The 18,857-nt window shown below is 40.2% G+C and overlaps 1 protein-coding gene across 2 annotated transcripts in view; it reads left to right on the top strand.

The window, feature by feature from the left end:
• The first annotated feature begins 1,363 nt into the window (after window positions 1–1,363).
• NSF (N-ethylmaleimide sensitive factor, vesicle fusing ATPase) overlaps window positions 1,364–18,857 on the top strand; it is a 166,437-nt gene continuing 148,943 nt past the window's right edge. For both annotated transcript variants that reach the window (XM_034941591.3, XM_055101434.3), the window contains exon 1: window positions 1,364–1,515. In XM_034941591.3, the coding sequence (XP_034797482.1) occupies window positions 1,504–1,515 (12 nt within the window). In that variant the 5' untranslated portion in view covers window positions 1,364–1,503. The remainder of the gene's footprint in view (window positions 1,516–18,857) is intronic.

The following is an 18,857-nucleotide window of genomic DNA, read 5'->3' as shown; positions in this document are numbered from 1 at the left end:
CATCTGATTTGGTCAACCAAGCACCCTGGTCCTCAGGTTCAGTGTGAGACTTAATGAAATAGGCGTGAATTTTTTTTTTGTTTTTTTTTTTTTTAGACGGAGTCTCGCTCTGTTGCCCAGCCTCGCAATCTCAACTCACTTCAACCTCTGCCTCCGGGGTTCAAGCGATTCTCCCACCTCAGCCTCCTGAGTAGCTGAGATCACAGGCGCCCGCCACCACGCCCGGCTAATTTTTGTATTTTTAGTAGAGACGGGGTTTCACTATATTGGCCAGGCCGGTCTGGAACTCCTGACCTTAGGTGATCCACCCAAAGTGCTTGGATTACAGGCATGAGCCACCGCGCCTGGCTGGCATGAATTTTTTCTTCTGTCCCTAGTTCATCCTCAGGTCACTGTCTGATTTTATTAGTTCTCAAATTTAAATCACTATGCATGCTCAGCTCTTCTAGTTATTTCCCTTCTTTCCTCATGTTGGGAAAAAAACCCCGATTTATTCTAATTGTGAGAAATGAAAGCGAACAAATCCTATCATTCTCTATTGTCTTGTGCAAATATGAAGAGAGATATGATAGTGGGGTAAATAAAAGCATCAGGGAATCCATTCGGCAGAATCTTTCTCCTCTCAGGGTGCTTGCAGTTAGATATTCTGAGATTCCAGTGGAGAAATGGTATGGTGGAAACATTGAGGTTCAACAAGGCTCAATTTAGGGCATATTTTATTCAGATTCTACCATATATATTGTCTAAAATGAAACAACACTGGGGAATGAAAAGGTTGGTCGAAGATGCAAGTTGCCTTTATTAAATAAAGACAAATATTTAATAAAAATAATGTATAAAAATAATCACAATTCACTTTCAAATCTGAAAATACTGAGTTTTCCAGGCTACACATAAATAAAACTGCCAACGATGACAATTCCAGCAACTAGGAAAACAAGTACGCCTACAAAGAAAAGTGAGAAAATTCATGGAGAATTTGAACTCAGAACCAACTCCTCGGAGCTGATCTTTTTTGGGGGAAGCCAGGGAACGCGCCGGGCGCTCTCATCAGCAAGACCATGTTTAAAGAGAGTGTGGAAGCACAGAGCAAAATGGACATTCGAGGGCGAACAGCAGCTGGCAAAGGGATAAGTGATCCGAAGCATTAAAGCCCTTGAGACAAATTCCGGCGCGAACCGCCAGGGGATATGAGACTCGCAGGCGCAGCCCTCCAGGCCCCGGCGGACTGACACGCACGTTGGAAACGGAGTCACCCACCGCAGCCCCGCAGCTCCAGCCAAAATGGCGCCGCCGCTCTGCCCACCCCGCGCACCCCAGGCGGCCGCCGAACCCGCGCGCGCGCCCTGTGGAGCGAGGACGCCGGGGACGCGGCCAGGGACGCGCGCGTCCTCACGACGGTTGCACGCCTGCGCGAGGGCGGGCGGCGGGGGCGCGCGCGCGGCGGGGGCGGGCTTTGCCGAGCGCAGAGCTGCAGCCGCCGAGCCGGACGTGTCCGCGAAGATGGCGGGCCGGGTGAGTGCCGGTCTGGGAGCCCAGGCTTGAGGCAGGGGCGCCGGGCTCGCGGGCACTCCGGGGTCCAGGCGGCCCCAGAGGAGTGGGAGTGAATCCGAGCAATGGGGCGCGAGGCCAGAGCGGGACTTGAGGGTAGCAGGGGAGCGGTGGCAGGGGATTAGCCCTCCTCAACAACTCCACCCCCCTCGAGGGGAGATGACCCCTCGTTACACGCGTCTGCTTCGCCTCCCGTCATCCTCCCTTCCCATCCCTTGGGGCTTGTTCCCTCGTCCTCCACACAGCCGCAGGGTCGCGGTCGCCGAAGCCCCCTCTGACGGGCTCTGGGGGTCTTTCCGCACCCCCTTGCGAGGGCTTATTAGGGGGCGCCGGAGTAACTGCCGGGAGCACCTCTGCTGCATTCGGGGCGAGGGGTGTAGGAAGGATCTTCAGGAACCCATGTCTGGCTCTTCACAAATTAAAGGTCGTTGGGAAAGAGGAGGGGGTGCCAATGACTTTTAGTGTTAAAGCCCGGCCATCTGGGGGACCTGTCAACTGTCGGGTCAGGCAGGAATTGGCTTTAGCTTGGAGTGAGGATGGATTTGGGGTGTCACGTTTTGTTTTTATGGATGACAGTCGCTTCGAATGCAGCAGGATATGCTGTAGTTTCAGGGTTTTAAATTTACTTCCTCCTTTAGCCTTTAGGATCGTTGGGTAGGATGGGTTTGGCGAGGAGAGAGAGAGCTGGTTGAGTGCTGTATTGCAGTCTGCCTTGAGCTAAAAGCTCTCAAGGGATGAGTCCTGCCCGGAGATTACACTGGTCATAAACCTGAGGACATTAACTGCGTCACTGGGGGCGAAAGATGTGATTGACTGATCTATTTATACCAGAATTTTTGAATAAGTTTGCATAGATTTATGCATATATGCAAATGCCCTATCTGAAGGGACTTGTAGGTCATGAGATTCTAGAGTCAGAAGGGATCTTAAAGGTCATTTAGTTTGGCCTCTTTCTCTTCCTTTTCCCCATGGCCTCTTCTTTTAAGGCTAGTCCTTCTGCCAGTACTTCAGACCCTATCTGTATATTCACCTCCTTCTTAAGATAATCAAGCTTCTCTATCTTAAACCCTTCCCCCACCCCCACAGCTGTCACCTTTTCCCGTCCCACTTTACAGCAGGAAATTTGATAGAGTTGTCTATATTTATTGTCTTCCATTTGCTTACCACCTACTCACCCTTCAACCTACTGCAGTCGGATTTCTGCCCCATCATCCCACTGAAACCTGTCCCTCAACTTAATTGATACCTTTCAATCCTTATCTTATTTGATATCTCAGCAGCGTTTGACGTTGTTGACCATGGCTTCCTTGACGGAAAGCACTCTTCACATGTGTTCTGGAATGCCTCGCTCCTGGTTTGACTCAGACCTCTCTTTTGCGGCCTCACCCTCCTCTACTTTGTTATTCATTGCTGGTATTCCTCAAAGGCCGTCTTCTCACTCTCAATTTCCCGCTCAATTTCTTCTAAGCCATAGCTACAACTGTCTATATGCCAGTGATTCTCAATATTTTACCCCCAGTCCAGACCTGCCCTTTAAGTTTCAGGTTAATATGTCCAACTGCTTATTTAAAATCAAGGTCCCGAAACGCAGCTTTTTCAACTCCGAACCCAGGATCTTAGCCCACCTAACTTGTGTGGATACTCCTCGACCTAACGATGGGGCTACCTTCCGATAAACCCATTGTAAGCTGAAAGTATCAGAAGTTGAAAATGCATTTAATACACCCGATCTACCGAATATCATAGCTTAGCCTAGCCTGCCTTCCTTACACATGCACAGAACAGTTACATTAGCCTACAGTTGGGCAAAATCATCTAACATAAACCTATATTATAAAATGTTGAATACCTCATGTCATTTATTACTGTGCTGATAGTGAAAAACAGAATGGTTGTGTAGGTCTTCAAAGTACAGTTTCTGCTGAATGCCTATCACCTTTGCACTATTGTAAAGTTGAAAAATGTTAAGTCAAACCATTGTAAGTCAGGGACCATCTGTACCTATCCAGTGAGATAGGAATATCTCACTGAATGATACCATCATCCACCCAGTTATATAGGCTGGGAATCTGAGGGAGGGAGAGGGTGGGTAACCCTTTATATCTCTCTTTTGCTGTACCCATGTCCTCTGCCCTATCCCCCGGTAAAATTTGTCAGAGTTCTGCTCCTGCCCCCCATAAAGGTATTTAATTAGGGCCAAAGACTCTGGTTTGGGGGAATGGTTGCTTTAGACTAGTTCCAAGTCACCCACTGGACTATCTGGATTGGTCACATGGGTTCTGTCATTTTAACCTAAAAATCTCCAGTCTGTCCACCTTTCCACATCTTCATTTTTACCTCCTTTTCCCAAACTACCATCATTTCTGGTCTGGACTACTGCAGGAAGCTTCCAAGTATTTTTTTGTTCGTTTGTTTGAGATGGAGTTTCGCTCTTGTTACCCAGGCTAGAGTGCAATGGCGTGATCCCTGCTCACTGCAACTTCCGCCTCCTGGGTTCAGGCCATTTTCCTGCCTCAGCCTCCTGAGTAACTGGGATTACAGGCGTCCACCACCACACCCGGCTAATTTTTGTATTTCTAGTAGAGACGGGGTTTTACCATGTTGGCCAGGCTGGTCTCGAACTCCTGACCTCAGGTCATCCACCTGCCTTGGCCTCCCAAAGTGCTGAGATTCGTGCCCGGCCTCCCAAGTAGTCTTCTTAGAGCATGTGGCCCACCTCCAATTCATTCTTGACCTTGATTGTTCCTTCCCGTGCCTATTACTACTTAAACCCCTCCTCAGCAGCATCCCATTACTTTTGGGAGAAAACCAAATCCTTAATGAGGCCTTCAGGACTCTTTGTGGTTCTGCTCCTGCTTCTTTCCACTCATTCTCTTACTCTGTGTGCTCAGGTTATATGGTAAATGAGCCTTTCAATTCCTTGAACCTGTAGTTTCTCTTACCACAAGGTCTTTGCGAGTGGTGTTTCCTTTCTTTGTAACGTTCTTCCCCCCAACCATTTACCTCCTACTCAGACATCACTTAGCTACTCAAGGGAGGCCTACTCTGACCCCACATTATAAGTCAGGATCCTTTGTTATATACTCTTGAAGAACTGTATTCCTCTCCTTAGAGATTTATCTTTTTGTTACTTTGAGTGTGTGTTGTTATTTGCTTCTACCACTTCACCTCAGTGAAAAGCAGAGAACATATAAGTTATTTAGTCATTATCAACTGCGCTTTGTGTACCTTGTGGGACTTAGGTACTCAATACATTTTTGTTGAAAATGAATCAGTCTCTGAACACTCTGGTGATAGATGGTATATTACCCTAAAGCTTGCCTGTAATGTCATACAGCTATGTTAGGTCTTTGTTATCTGGAGTTCCATGTAACTTTTATACGTAGTTACTATTTCTGCTGTTTCAAGCCATACGGAACTAAACACAATTCTTTTTCCATGTAATAGCTACTCAAGCTACTCATTTACTTGAATACAGGTTACATATCTCCTCAGATTTTCGATTTTGCAAGTTAAACATCCCCCAATTCCTAGCATATTTCATATTCCAAACCCTTAATCATTTAGGCTACCTTCCTCTGGAAGTAACCTAATGTTACTGTTTTGTCAACCTTTCTTCTAAAATGTGCCCAGAGTGGAACACAGTGATCAGAGAAGAATGTACTTAAGCTATTATTGTCTTGAGATGGACACTACCATTATTCATACCAGATAAAATTGTATTAGCATTTTTTCTATAGTAAATCACATTCTTGGCTCATACTGAGCTTGTAGTCAGTGAAAACTCATGTTCTTTTAAAATCAGCTCCCTAGCTCCATTATAGGTTTAGAGCAGTTTTATTGAACCTAAATCAAGACCTTATCCTTTTACAATTCATTTTTTTAGGTCAGTGCATGTCTGCTGTTTGTTGAGGTAATCTGGATTCTTAGTTCTTTCATGTTAGGAAACATAATAGCTGTCTCTTCCAGTTTGGTTAGATCTGTAGGTTTAATCATGACTTCTGTTTCTATGTTTGAGTTATTGGTAAAGGATAGAATAAGACAGGGTCAGAAATAACCCTTGGGCATGCTGCCAGTGACATGCCTCTAGACTGATACCCATTAATACACTTGGGCACTGTTGCTTAAATACAGATGTGTCTCATTCCAACAAAACAACCTGCAAAGTAGGTAGTATTATCTTTGTTTTTAGCAGAGAGAAAGAGAGAGAGATTTAGTAACTTGAGAAGTTCACATAGCCAGCAAGAAGCAGGGTCAAGATTTGAACTCAGATCAGCCTGGTACTGTTACCTAGTTCACCAGCTTAGTTGCAAGAGTGTAGTGAAGACTAGGTTTACCTCACCTAGAACTTTTTGGACATAATAATGTTCAGAAACTATCTTCTACCTTTTGGAAAATCTGAAAAACTTTGGCCCATCTGATTGTCTATCATTTCTTCTGATAGCCTTTATTTTCTAGTAACTACTGAGTGATTTTTAGCAAAAATAGTTCACCTTGTTGCAATACTTTTATTTGTGCGTATTTATGGAGTACATGAAAATTTTTTTACATGTGTATAATGTGTAGTGATCAAGTCAGGGTACATGAGTCCAATGTATTAAGTATAGTCATCTACTCAGCTATCAAACATTGAATTTATTCCTCCTATCACTGGATCTTTTTTTTTTTTTTTTTTGAGACAGAGTCTTGCTCCGTCACCCAGGCTGGAGTGCAGTGGCGTTATCTTGGCTCACTGCAACTTCTGCCTCCCGGGTTCAAGCGATTCTCCCGCCTCAGCCTCCTGAGTAGCTAGGATTACAGGCATGTGCCACCATGCCCAGCTAATTTTTGTATTTTTAGTAGAGACAGGGTTTTACCACATTGGTCAGGATGGTCTTGGACTCCTGACCTGGTGGTCCACCCGCCTTGGCCTCCCAAAGTGCTGAGATTACAAGTATGAGCCACCGCGACTGACCTCATTGGATCTTTTTACCTTTTAACCCACTTCTCTTCAGCCTTTCTCTCCCTTACTCCACCTTCCCAGTCTCTGTCATCTATTTTTCCACTCCCTGCCTCCTTGTGTTCAAATTTTGTAGCTCCTACATATATGTGAAAGCATGCAATATTTGTCTTTTTGTGCCTGGCTTATTTCACTTAAGAGAATAACCTCCAGTTCCATCCACATTGCTGCAAATGATATGATTTCATTCTTTTTATGGCTGAATAGTATTCCATTGTGTACATGTACGACTTCTTCTTTATCCATTCATCTGTAGATGGACACTTAGGTGGTTGATTCCATATTTTTGCTATTGTGATAGTACTGCAGTAAACATGCAAGTGCAGCTATCCCTTTGATACATTGATTTCTTTTCCTTTGTGTAGATACCCAGTAGTGGGATTGCTGGATGGAAGGTAATTCTATTTTTAGCTTTGAGAAATCTCCATACAGTGTTCCTTAGTGGTTGTACTAGTTTACATTCCCACCGACAGTGTATGTGAGAGTTCCCTTTTCTCTGCATCCTTACTAACATCTGTTACTTTTTGTCTTTTTAATAATAGCCATTCTGACTGGGGTAAGATGATATCTCATTGTGGTTTTGATGTGCATTTCTCTGATAGTGGTGTGGGACATTTTTCCATGTCTTCTTTTGGCCATTGTATGTCTTCTTTTTTAATGGGATTATTTGTTATTTTCCTTTTGAGTTGTTTGAGTTCCTTGTATGTTCTGGATATCAGTCCTCTGCTTGATGAATACTTTGCAAATATTTTCTCCCATTCAACAGGTTGTCTCTTCATTCTGTTGATTATTCTTTTGCTGTGCAGAAGCTTTTTAGTTTGCTTAAGTCCCATTTGTTTAGTTTTCTTTATGTTACTTGTGCTTTTGATGTCTTAATCATAAATTCTTTGCTTACACCAATGTCCAGGAGTGTTTTCCCTAGACTTTCTTGTAGTATTTTTATAGTTTTGGGTCTTAAAATCTTCAATCCATTTTGAGTTGATTTTTGTATATGGTGAGAGATAGGGGTCCAGTTTCACACTTCTGCATGAAGTTATGCAATTTTCCCAGCATCATTTATTGAAGACAGTGTCCTTTCCTTAGTGTGAGTTCTTGTCAGTGTTGTTGAAGATCATTTGTCTATAATTATGTGGTTTTATTTCTGGATTCTCTATTCTGTTCCATTGGTCTACATGTCTATTTTTATACCAATACCATGCTGTTTTGGTTACTATAGCTTTATAATATATTTTGAAGTCAGGTAATGTGATGTCTGCAGCTTTGTTCTTTTTGCTGAGGTTTGGTTTGGTTGTTTGGGCTTTTTTCTTTTTCCTTTTTTGGTCCCATATGAATCACATTGGTATTTTGATAGGGATTTCATTGAATCTGTAGATTGCTTTGGCAATATGGTCATTTTAGTGATATTAATTCTTTCCACAAGCATAGGATGTTTTTTGATTTATTTTCTTTCATTGGCGTTTTGTAGTTTTCCTTGTAGAGATCTTTCACCTCCTTAATTAAATGTATTCCTAGGTTTTTGTTTGTTTTTGGTAGCTATTGTAAATGGGATTGCCTTCTTAATTTCTTTCTTGGCTAGATCCTTATTGATGTGTAGAAATGCTACTGATTTAAAGGTTTTCTAAACCTACAGATATATAATCAGCAAAGAGACTATTTGACTTTCTCTTGTCCAGTTTGGATGCCTTTCATTTCTTTCTCTTGTCTGATTGTTCTGGCTAGGATTTCCAGTACTGTGGTGAATAGGAGTGGTGAAAATGGGCATCCCTGCCTCATTCCAGCTTTTAGAAGAAAGATCTCACCTCTCCTCATTCAGTATGATGTTAGCTCTGGGTTTGTTGTGTATAGACTTTATTATTTTGAGATATATTCCTTCTATGCCTAATTTGTTGAGAGTTTTTTTAATCATGAAGGGATGTTGAATTTTATCAAATGTTTTTGTTGTTGTTGTTGCAATACTCTTTTTTTTTTTTTTTTTTTTGAGACACAGTCTTGTTCTGTTGCCCAGGCTGTAGTGCAGTGGCGCGATCTTGGCTCACTGCAACCTCCACTCACTGGGTTCAAGCAATTCTCCTGCCTCAGCGTCCCTAGTAGCTGGGATTACAGGCCTGTGCTACCACACCCAGCTAATTTTTCTATTTTTAGTAGAGACAGGGTTTTGCTATGTTGGCCAGGCTGGTCTCGAACTCCTGACCTCAAGTGATTTGCCTGCCTTGGCCTACCAAAGTGCTGGGATTACAGGCGTGAGGCACTGAGCCCGGCTGTTGCGATACTCTTAATGGGTTTTATATTTCCTTTTTGTGGGGGACAGTTTATTTTGCATTCTTACTACTTTTGATATTCTGACATCATCTTGTAAGTGGGATTTATATTCACTATGTAATTGAAGTTTTTTCCAATGAAGCACCGTATATAGTTTATCTGGGACATTGGCTGAATAATAAAATGTGTGATGTTATTCAGTGTACAGTTTCTAGGTCATCAGAAGATACCACTACCTTCCCACTACTGGAAAAGAAAAAAAGAAAAGTTTTCCACAGTGCCTGAACTGTTTTGTATGCTTATCTTTTAAAATTGCCAGAAATCTCACTTACTGGAGATTCAGCAGTCCCTTTCTGAAAATACACATACTTTAGTGCAAATAAAGCCAGTGGATCTCTTTCTTCATAAGTCCTTAAACCTAGTCGAGGTCATCTGTTTGGCAGAGATAGGAGTTAGATAATGTGAAATAGGAACCAACGAGAGAGAACTTGCTTAGGAGTTGAAAGGGGTATGGAAAGATGTTAGAGGTAAAATTTGTCGAATCTAGTGTTTTGACTAGGGCAGGCCAGAATATTCAGTATCAGTATCAATATCAGAAGCTTTTGTAGCCTTTGTTTAGAAACCTAGTCATTTATAACATTTTGTGGGTGAATGACATCATTACCAAACAAACTTTCAGATGAAACTTTGGAACTCAAGCTGTAAATTGAGGATAGCTCATGTGCAGTACTACAAATCAAAACAAATACTATAAAGTGTTTGGTAGTCCATTTCCTAAATGAAAGTTTGTCCAAAGTATATCAACTTTCTGCAGTCTTACGTGCAGTAGTTATTGGTTTTGTGTATCGCTTTAGTGGATATTTTTAAAAGTATCTTCAAATGCAATGAATTTTAGGAAACAAAACAATTCTTTAAAGCATCATTAGATAGCTTCTTCTTTCTGAAACCCGGAGGAATTTATGTATAGGATGACTCTTTTTTCAAGTAGTTAAGTTAAGGTGCAAAAGTATAAGGTAAAGTATATTATCTTACCATTGAAAATTTTGGAAGTGGCAGAAGAGCGAACCCTTACAAATACCTTCATTGGGCAATACACTAAGCACTTGCTGTAATGCTTTTTAAAACATCTATACTCTGGCTGTGGTATTTTAAGTGAAAATCTCTCAGTGAGATACTCTTTCATATTTTAGTACTGATACCCTTAATATTGCTCTGAGAGCTACCTTATACTGACTTCAGTTTCCTAGTGATTTAAACTACTAATTTCCAACTTATTTTTTTTTATAGTGAAAACTAAATATTCCTTTTGTAGATATAACCATTTCTGGAAGCCCTAAGTATTTTTGAATGAGTATAATTCATGCACACTTTAAGAGATTTCAAGCATGACAAAAAGTACAGTGAATAACATATATCCATGTGATTACCACTGAGGTTTAAGAAATGTTAACATATGATATCTGCTTCAGATATTTATCTTTTTAAAAATAGAACATTACAGCTGGGCATGGTGGCTCACACTTGTAATCCCAGCACTTTGGGAGGCTGAGGCTGGTGGATCACCTGAGGTCGGGAGTTCGAGACCAGCCTGGCTGACATGGAGAAACCCCGTCTCTACTAAAAATACAAAATTAGCCGGGCGTGGTGGCACATGCCTGTAATCCCAGCTACTCGAGAGGCTGAGGCAGGAGAATCGCTTGAACCTGGGAGGCAGAGGTTGCGGTGAGCGAGATCGCACCTCCAGCTTGGGCAACAAGAGTGAAACTCAGTCTCAAAAATAATAATAATAAATAAAAAATAGAACATTACAGATCCAATTGAATCTTCTTTGTATTGCTCCTTTTTTTTTTTTTAGTTTTATTTAAAACTTTTTTTTAGAGGCTGAGTCTCACTTGGTGGCCTGGGCTGGAGTGCAGTAGCGCAGTCATAGCTCACTGCAGCTTCACACTCCTGAGCTCGAGCAATCTTCCTGCTTCAGCTTCTGAGTAGCTTGGACTAGCAGAGGTGTACCACCACATCTGGCTAATTAAAAAAAAGTTTTTAGAGATAGGATCTCTCTGTGTTGCTCAGGTTAGTCTCAACACCTGGCCTCAAGTGATCCTCCCACCTCAGCCTCCTGAGTAGCTGTGGTTGTAGGTGGCAGCCACCACACCTGGCAGTATCCCTTCTTGAGACCACTGACCTTTCCCAGAAGTAATCACTGTCCTGAAGTTGGTATAGATTCTTTCTGTCTACATCTATGCATGTTTATGCTCAAAAACAATATATTGCTTTGTGTGTCTTTAAAATGTATATAATGGTTTTATGCTATATCTTTCTTTCTGCAGCCTGCATTTTTCACTTAAAATAATTTTGAAATTTAGTCCTGTTGATATATAGTGAGCCAATTAATTCTGCTTAGCTACTCTGTAGTCTGTTTTGTGAATATACCACAATCATTTATTTTCTTATTAGAGGACAATTTAGGCAGTTCCAATTTTATTTTTCCCGGAATGTACATTATTTTAGTCAAGTGCCATTGCCACATTAGCGATATTTTGGTTAGTGAGGGACTGCAGATAGGAAGGTGATCCCATAAGATTATAATGCCATATATTTACTCTACCTTTCTATATTTACATATGTTTAGTTACACAATTACCCATTATGTTACAGTTGCTTACAGCATTTGGTGCTGTAACATGCTGTACAGGTTTGTAGCCTAGGAGCAATAGGCTATACCGTATAGGTTTGTGTAAGTACGCTCTATGATATTCATATAACGATGAAATCACCTAGTGACACATTTCTCAGAATGTATCCCTATCGTTAAGCAACACATGAGTGTGTGTCTCCATGCATATATGTGTAAGAGTTAGCATGTGTGTCCAGAGGTAGAATTGCTGGGCGATAAGTCATACTCATCTTTACCTAGTTATGCCAGTTTATACTGTCACTAGCAGTATATGAGTACCTGTTATTTATATCCTCTCCAACACTTAATATTGCTGACATTTTAACTTTTACAATATAATAGGTGTAAAACTATTGTTTAAATTTGCATGTTGTCCTCATTACTAGTGAGATTAAGCATTTTTCATATTGGTCATTGGGATTTCCCCTTCTGTGAATTACTTTTGTATATTTGCTCATTTTTTCTGTTGGGCTGTGTATTTTTTTAGTGATTTGTATAATTTTTCGTTTTTGGGGGGGTAGGGTATGCTTTGGATTCTAATCCTTTGTTGTAAATAGCTTCTCTCAGACAGTGATGGTCTTTTCATGTTGTTTATAGAGTGTTGGATTTAAATTTTATAGTTATAATTACCCTTTTTTTTTTTTTTTTTTACCTTGGTGATTTGTGCTTTTATGTGTTTTTCAGGAAATCTTTCTCCACCCTGAAGTCATTTTCTTATAAAAGTTTTAAAATTTTGCCTTGCACATTTTGGTGATTGATCAGGAATTTATTTTTGTGTTTGGTGTGAATTATGAACTAATTTTATCTTTTCCATATATATAACCAGTTGTCTCAATATCATTTATTGAGTCCATTTTTTTCCTTTACTGATTTGCAATGCTATCTCTGTATTATATCCAGTTCCCATATATGTGTGGGTCTAAGTGTCAACTCTATTCCGTTTCATAATTCTTTTTGTCCATATTTGCATCAATAACACTGTTTTAATTGCTGTAGCTTTAAAATTATTCTTGTTATTTCAGAGGGCGTACTTTCATTACCTTTCTTAATTTGGCATTTCTTGGCTCTTTTCCATATGAATTCTGAGAACAACTTAATCCCCACTCCTTTAAAAAAAAAAAAAAAAAGACACTTTGGCCTGGCATGGTGGCTCACACCTGTAATCCTAGCACTTTGGGAGGCTGAGGCGGGTGGATCACTTGAAGCCAGGAGTTCAAGGCCAGCCTGGACAACATGGCAAAACCCTGTCTCTACCAAAAATTAGCGGGCATGGTGGCACACTCCTGTAATCCCAGCTACTTGGGAGGCTGAGGCATGAGAATCAGCTTGAACCCAAGAGGTGGAGGTTGCAGTGAGTTGAGATCGTGCCACTGCACTCCAGCCTGGGCAACAGAACGAGACAGTTTTTTGTTTGTTTTAAAGACACTTTTAACCTTCCGCTATGGATTTTTGACCTACATTTTTCCTCTTGTATTTTATAAGAGTAGACACAGAGAGCACTTCAATAAAATTCAGCTCAATAACTTTATTAACCTGATCTCCTTTTCTTTGACTTTAAGCTGAAAGTGTTAATTTCTCACAACTTGTGCTCTATAGATTTGAAACCAAATCAATTAGCATCAGCTGTTTATGAGTAATGCAGGGTATTTTGGTCTTTTGCTAAATTCAGAAAGAAATGCTAAAGTGCGGATGGATTTGCACTAGCTGTATAGATCTTTGGTGGAGGAGGAAATGGGAAAATTATTAATTTCAGATAAGAAGTCATTTTTGAAATGCAAGATTCATTTCTTTTTAAAATCACCACATAATAAAAACTTTAAGGGCTGCATTGGTGGGTTTTTAAAAAAAATTGTAAAGTGTTTTTAGTGTTATGTGCTGACAAATATTTTTGTAGTTGCTTTGACAAGCAATGAAACTACCAATTATCACTAATTCTGAGTCTTCCAATGAACCTCTGTGTCAAATTTTTAAATTTAATTATCCTGACTATTTTTCTTCTAGAGAATAATATTGATATAATTTTGTGAACCATAGCAGACAGTTCCCATTGCTGAGAATAGAGCCTGGTGTGGGGGTATTATGATTCTTGAATGGTTGAACAAGACATTTGCTTCGAACATCTTAGTAAATTATCACTTCTGACAATGTCTGTAGTTTGAATTTTGATATTCTCTGCCAAGGTATTGAATACTCTAAATAATGTTGTTTATTCTATTATTTAAATCATTAGTATTATAGATCTAGCTTTAAACAGCTGCTGCACGCCAGTCCTTTTTCTTCACCTGCAGATATTGAGTCTGATAACTGTTTTGTATACATAGCCTTTCAGTAAATCTACTTATCAGTCATCAAATTAACTTAATTATAAGTTAAATGATGAGATGGACCAAGAGTGTTATTGAAATCTCATTTCTACACATTTCTTCTCTTCTTTTGTAGAAGGTAATGAAATGAACCTGTCAGTGTTCCTGTTTTTATGAAGTTTATTTCTCTTAGTACAGTGATTCTGATAGTGGGTTCTGCAGACCAGCAAATTAGCATTATCTGAGAACTTGTTAGAAAAGCAAATTCTCAGTTCCCACTTCAGGTTGACTAATTTAGAAACCCTGGGGTAGGGCTTAGCATTCTCTTTCAATAAATTCTCCAGGTGATTCTGATGTATGTTAAAGTTGAGAAGCATTCACTTAGTGTTTTGAGCTCTCCAATTTAGTTCCTTATAAATTGTTGAAGATATTTTTTCCAGATTTCTTTCCAAATATGTGCTCAACCTTGTTACTGATAGGTTTCAAGGTTATCGTCTTCTTCCCATTAATACCTTCATCTATATCCAATTTTCAAACTTTTAAGAAAGCATGGCTATTTTGCTGCAGTATGGTGAATTAGGTACTCTGACTGACCTTCCCAAATAAACAATGTAAAATTCTAGATAAATTTTTTTTGGAGGGAGGACAGGGTCTTGCTCTGTCACACAGGCCGGAGTGCAGTAGTGTGAACATGGCTGACTGCAACCTCGACCTGTTGGGCTCAAGCGATCCTCCCACCTCAACCTCCCGAGTAGCTGGGGCCACAGGTGCACACCACCATGTCCAGCAAATTTTTTTATTTTTTGTGCAGATGGGGTCTTGCCATGTTGCACAGACTGGTCTCAAACTCCTGGGCTCAAGCAGTTTTTCCACCTGGGCCTCTCGAAGTGCTGGGATTACAGGTGTGAGTGACTGTGCCTGGCAGATGAAATATTTTTTAAGTAAAAACCTTATGTGCATGGAGATAGCTGGCTGAAAAGTAAGGAATAATCAGGCCAAAAACTATGTGAAGGTGAAAACCCAGAGATATAAGCCAAGTACTGCTGCCTTGAGGACATTATTTGCAAATGACATTACTTGGAAAACCTAGTTAACTTGTGCTTGTGCCTCAAGAAGCTCAGAGAACGGAAGATAAAAGTAGTTTTCTGGTAGAACGTCCCACCTCTCCTGGTAAAGATGGTACCCCAAGGGTCTATACATCATAATAAATGAGAACTAGTAATAAACGTACCTTGTCTAAGGATGGGAAAGGAAAATTTCCTGCCTCAAACTTTGGTGGTGATGGGAAGGGTACAGAAATTCCCTGAGAAGTTTTACCCACAAGCTGACCTTCATGCAGGTTTGAATCCTGATTTTATATTACCTGGATGGTATGAAAATCTTAAGCCAGTAATTAAATATAAAAGTGGTACAAGAGTGACGATGCCTTAAAATGCCTAAGAATGCCTAAAAAGCAGCAAATACAAAGCTTCTTGGGAGAACCCATCTTGATCTTAGGATTTAGAAAATTCCTAAACATAAAGCTGTAAGAAATATGAACTCACATTCACAAAATGCAGAAAGAAATAAGATGCAATGAATGAGAGGAAGCAGAAACAATAAAGAGCAGAATCAGAACCTGCAAAGAGTTCACATATTGGAGTTAGCAGACACAGATTATAAGTACATGTATTTAATATGCTTATAGAAAAAAAGAAATTTAAAATAGGAATGAGGAGCAAGTATACAAAAATGACCAGTGTACAAATTTAATAACAGATTAGACACAGCTAAAGAAAGATTTAGTAAAGTGGATCTGAAAAAATTGCAGTATAGAGGCAAGAAAATGAAAAGTAATAAAAGAGTTAAGAGAATACAGAGGGTAGAATAAGAAGGTTCAGTCTAGTCAGAATTCTGGGGCAGGGGAGCAGGGGCATGGAAAAGAATGAGGCAAAGGCAGTATTTGAAGAGATAATGACAGAGAACTGATGAAAAACAACCGACAAATTTAGGAAGCTAAAGAATCCCAGAAAGGATAAAAAGAAAAAAAATTCACACATAAACATTTTTTAAAGAAACTACATGATACCATAGAGAGGTCTTAAAAGCTGTCAGAGGCTGGGCATGGTGGCTCACGCCTGTAATCCCAGCACTTTGGGAGCCCGAGGAGGGTGGATCACCTGAGGTCAGGAGTTCAAGACCAGCCTCAACGTGGAGAAACCCTGTCTCTACTGAAAATACAAAATTAGCCGGGCGTGGTGGTGCATGCCTGTAATCCCAGCTACTCAGGAGGCTGAGGCAGGAGAATTGCTTGAACCTGGGAGGTGGAGGTTGCAGTGAGCCGAGATCGTGCCATTGCATGCCAGCCTGGGCAACAAGAGCAAAACTCCATCTCAAAAAAAAAAAAAAAAAAAAAGCTGTCAGAGAAAAAAGATATTACCTTCAACAAGTATTTGGCTGTCAGCTGTTTTCCTGTCTATAATAATGAAAGCCATAAGACAGGGAGTAATATTTTCCGTATGCTTAGAGAAAATAATTGTCAACCAAGAATTGTATATCTTGTGAAGAATGGGGGCAAAATTAGACACTTTAAAACAGACAAACACTGAATGTTGTAACCATCAAACCTTCCCTACTAGTGGAAATTCAGATCAATTTCCTGAAGGCTAAAAAAAAAAAAAAAAAAGTGACCACTGATGTAAAGTCTGAGATTTAAGAAGGATTGAAGAGTAAAGAATAATGGTAAATCTGTGGATATATTGAAATAAATATTGGCTTTATAAAATACGTATGCGGAGATTTTAAAAATAGAACTAAATAGGCCAGGTGTGGTGGCTCACGCCTGTAATCCCAGCACTTTGGGAGGCTGAGGTGGGCGGATCACCTGAGGTTATGAGTTGGAGATCAGCCTGACCAACATGGAGAAACCTCGTCTCTACTAAAAATACAAAAAAAAAAAAAAAAAAAAAAATTAGCCGGGTGTGGTGGCGCATGCCTGTAATCCCAGCTACTCAGGAGGCTGAGGTAGGAGAATTGCTTGAACCTGGGAGGCAGAGGTTGCAGTGAGCCGAAATCACGCCATTGCACTCCAGCCTGGGCAACAAGAGCAAAACTCCGTCTCAAAAAAAAAAAAAAAGAACTAAATATATGATAACAACATCTAAATCAAAAGAGTGGTTAAAGTATTTTATGATCTTTATACTGTTGAAGAGAAAGGTAAAGCTATTCAATTAACTTTAGATTTTGATAGGTATGTGTATTAGTATTTTCAGAGTAACTACTAAAATAATATAAATATTAGGAATAATTTATAGCAGAAAAAACAATTTTTAAAAGGCAAGGAAGAAGTGAAAAACATAGAAAAGGTCAGATAAAGAGGAAACAAAAATAAAATATAGAAACCAAATCAAATATATGGTAGACTAAATGCTTCATTCAGACAAAGAATGTCAGATTGGATTATTTAAAAGCAAGCAGGCCGGGTGCAGTGGCTCACACCTGTAATCCGAGCACTTTGAGAGGCTGAGACGGGTGGATCACTTGAGATCAGGAGTTTGAGACCACCCTGGCCAACACGGCCAGCTGGCCATGGCCAGCTAATACAAAAATTAGCTGGGTGTGGTGGTGCACACCTGTAATCCCAGGTACTTGGGAAGGTGAGGCAGGAGAATCACTTGAACCCAGGAGGCGGAGATTGCCGTAAGCCAAGATCATGCCACCGTACTCCAGCCTGGGCAACAGGGTGAGACTCTGTCTCAAAAATAAATAAATAAATAAATAAAAGCAAGCAAACAAACTTACTGAAACAACACAAAATCCAGCTATAATTTTCAATAGAGATAGCTAATACATATGAATGTAGAAAGATAGAAAGCAAAAGGATGGAAAAAGTCTATCAGGCAAATTCTAACCAAAAGGGAGGTAAACTAACTATATTAGCATCAGACAATATGATCTTTCAGACAAAAGAGACAGCTAGAGATAGGTCCCTCAACAATGAGGAAAGGTTTATTTATCCATAAAGGTAAAAACAATTCCAAACTTGTGTGAACCTAATAATTGCCTCAATATACAAAGAACAAAATGACAGAATTATAAGATGAAATAGACAAATCTACCATGGTGAGGAGTTTCAAAACTCCCTAATTGAAAAATTAAAAAGACAAAATGGTTACAGCTGAAAATTAAATTAAAAATTCATTTTCTCGGTTGCAATAGCCATTTTTCAAGGGCTTACTAGTGACATGTGACAATGGCTGCTGTATTGGACAGCACAGAAAGTACTTTTGCACTGCATTAATTTAGAAGACTTAATATAATTAACAATATTAATAATTGAGTATTGAACACCACATCCAAGGTGCAGATCTCTGTATAATATCTGATCATAATGTGGGCAAGTTAGAAATTAATGACAAGAAAAGGCAGAAACATGGGAGACAGGTGAAGATTTCTTAAACAGAATATAAAAAGCACTAGATACAAAGGAAAAAAGTGATTAATTGGATTTCATCGAAAGACACTGACTTAGTTTGCTTAGGCTGCCATAACACAATACTATAGACTTGGTGGCTTAAACAAAAGAAATGTATTTTCTCACGGTTCTGGAAGCTGGAAGTTTGAGACCGGGGTGCCAGTATGACTGCGTTTTGGTGAGCACTGTCTTCGTGACTTGCACACAGGCTTCTTGCCGCGTGTCTGTGTGGCGGAGAGACAGCAAGATCTCACCATCTCTCTTCCTTTTCTTATAAGGCCACAGTCTTGTCAGATTAGGGCCCTTCGCTTATGACCTAATTTAGCCTCAATTATCTCCCAAAGTCCCTATCTCCAAAATAGTTGGGGTGGGGGAAGCGCCTTGACTAATGAATTTTGTTGAGGGCAGTGGGGAGTGCACATTTCACTCCATAGTAGACACCATTGAGGAGAAAGACCAGAGTGGAAGAAGGTATTTGAAATACATGTATTTGACAGCCAGGCACGGTGGCTCACACCTGTAATCCCAGCACTTTGGGAGGCCGAGCCGGGCGGATCACGAGGTCAGGAGATCGAGACCATCCTGGCTAACACAGTGAAACCCCGTCTCTACTAAAAA

This window comes from Pan paniscus, chromosome 19 (genome assembly GCF_029289425.2).
Source record: "Pan paniscus chromosome 19, NHGRI_mPanPan1-v2.0_pri, whole genome shotgun sequence".
Taxonomy (NCBI): domain Eukaryota; kingdom Metazoa; phylum Chordata; class Mammalia; order Primates; family Hominidae; genus Pan; species Pan paniscus.
This window is presented reverse-complemented; position numbering and strand designations above follow the sequence as displayed.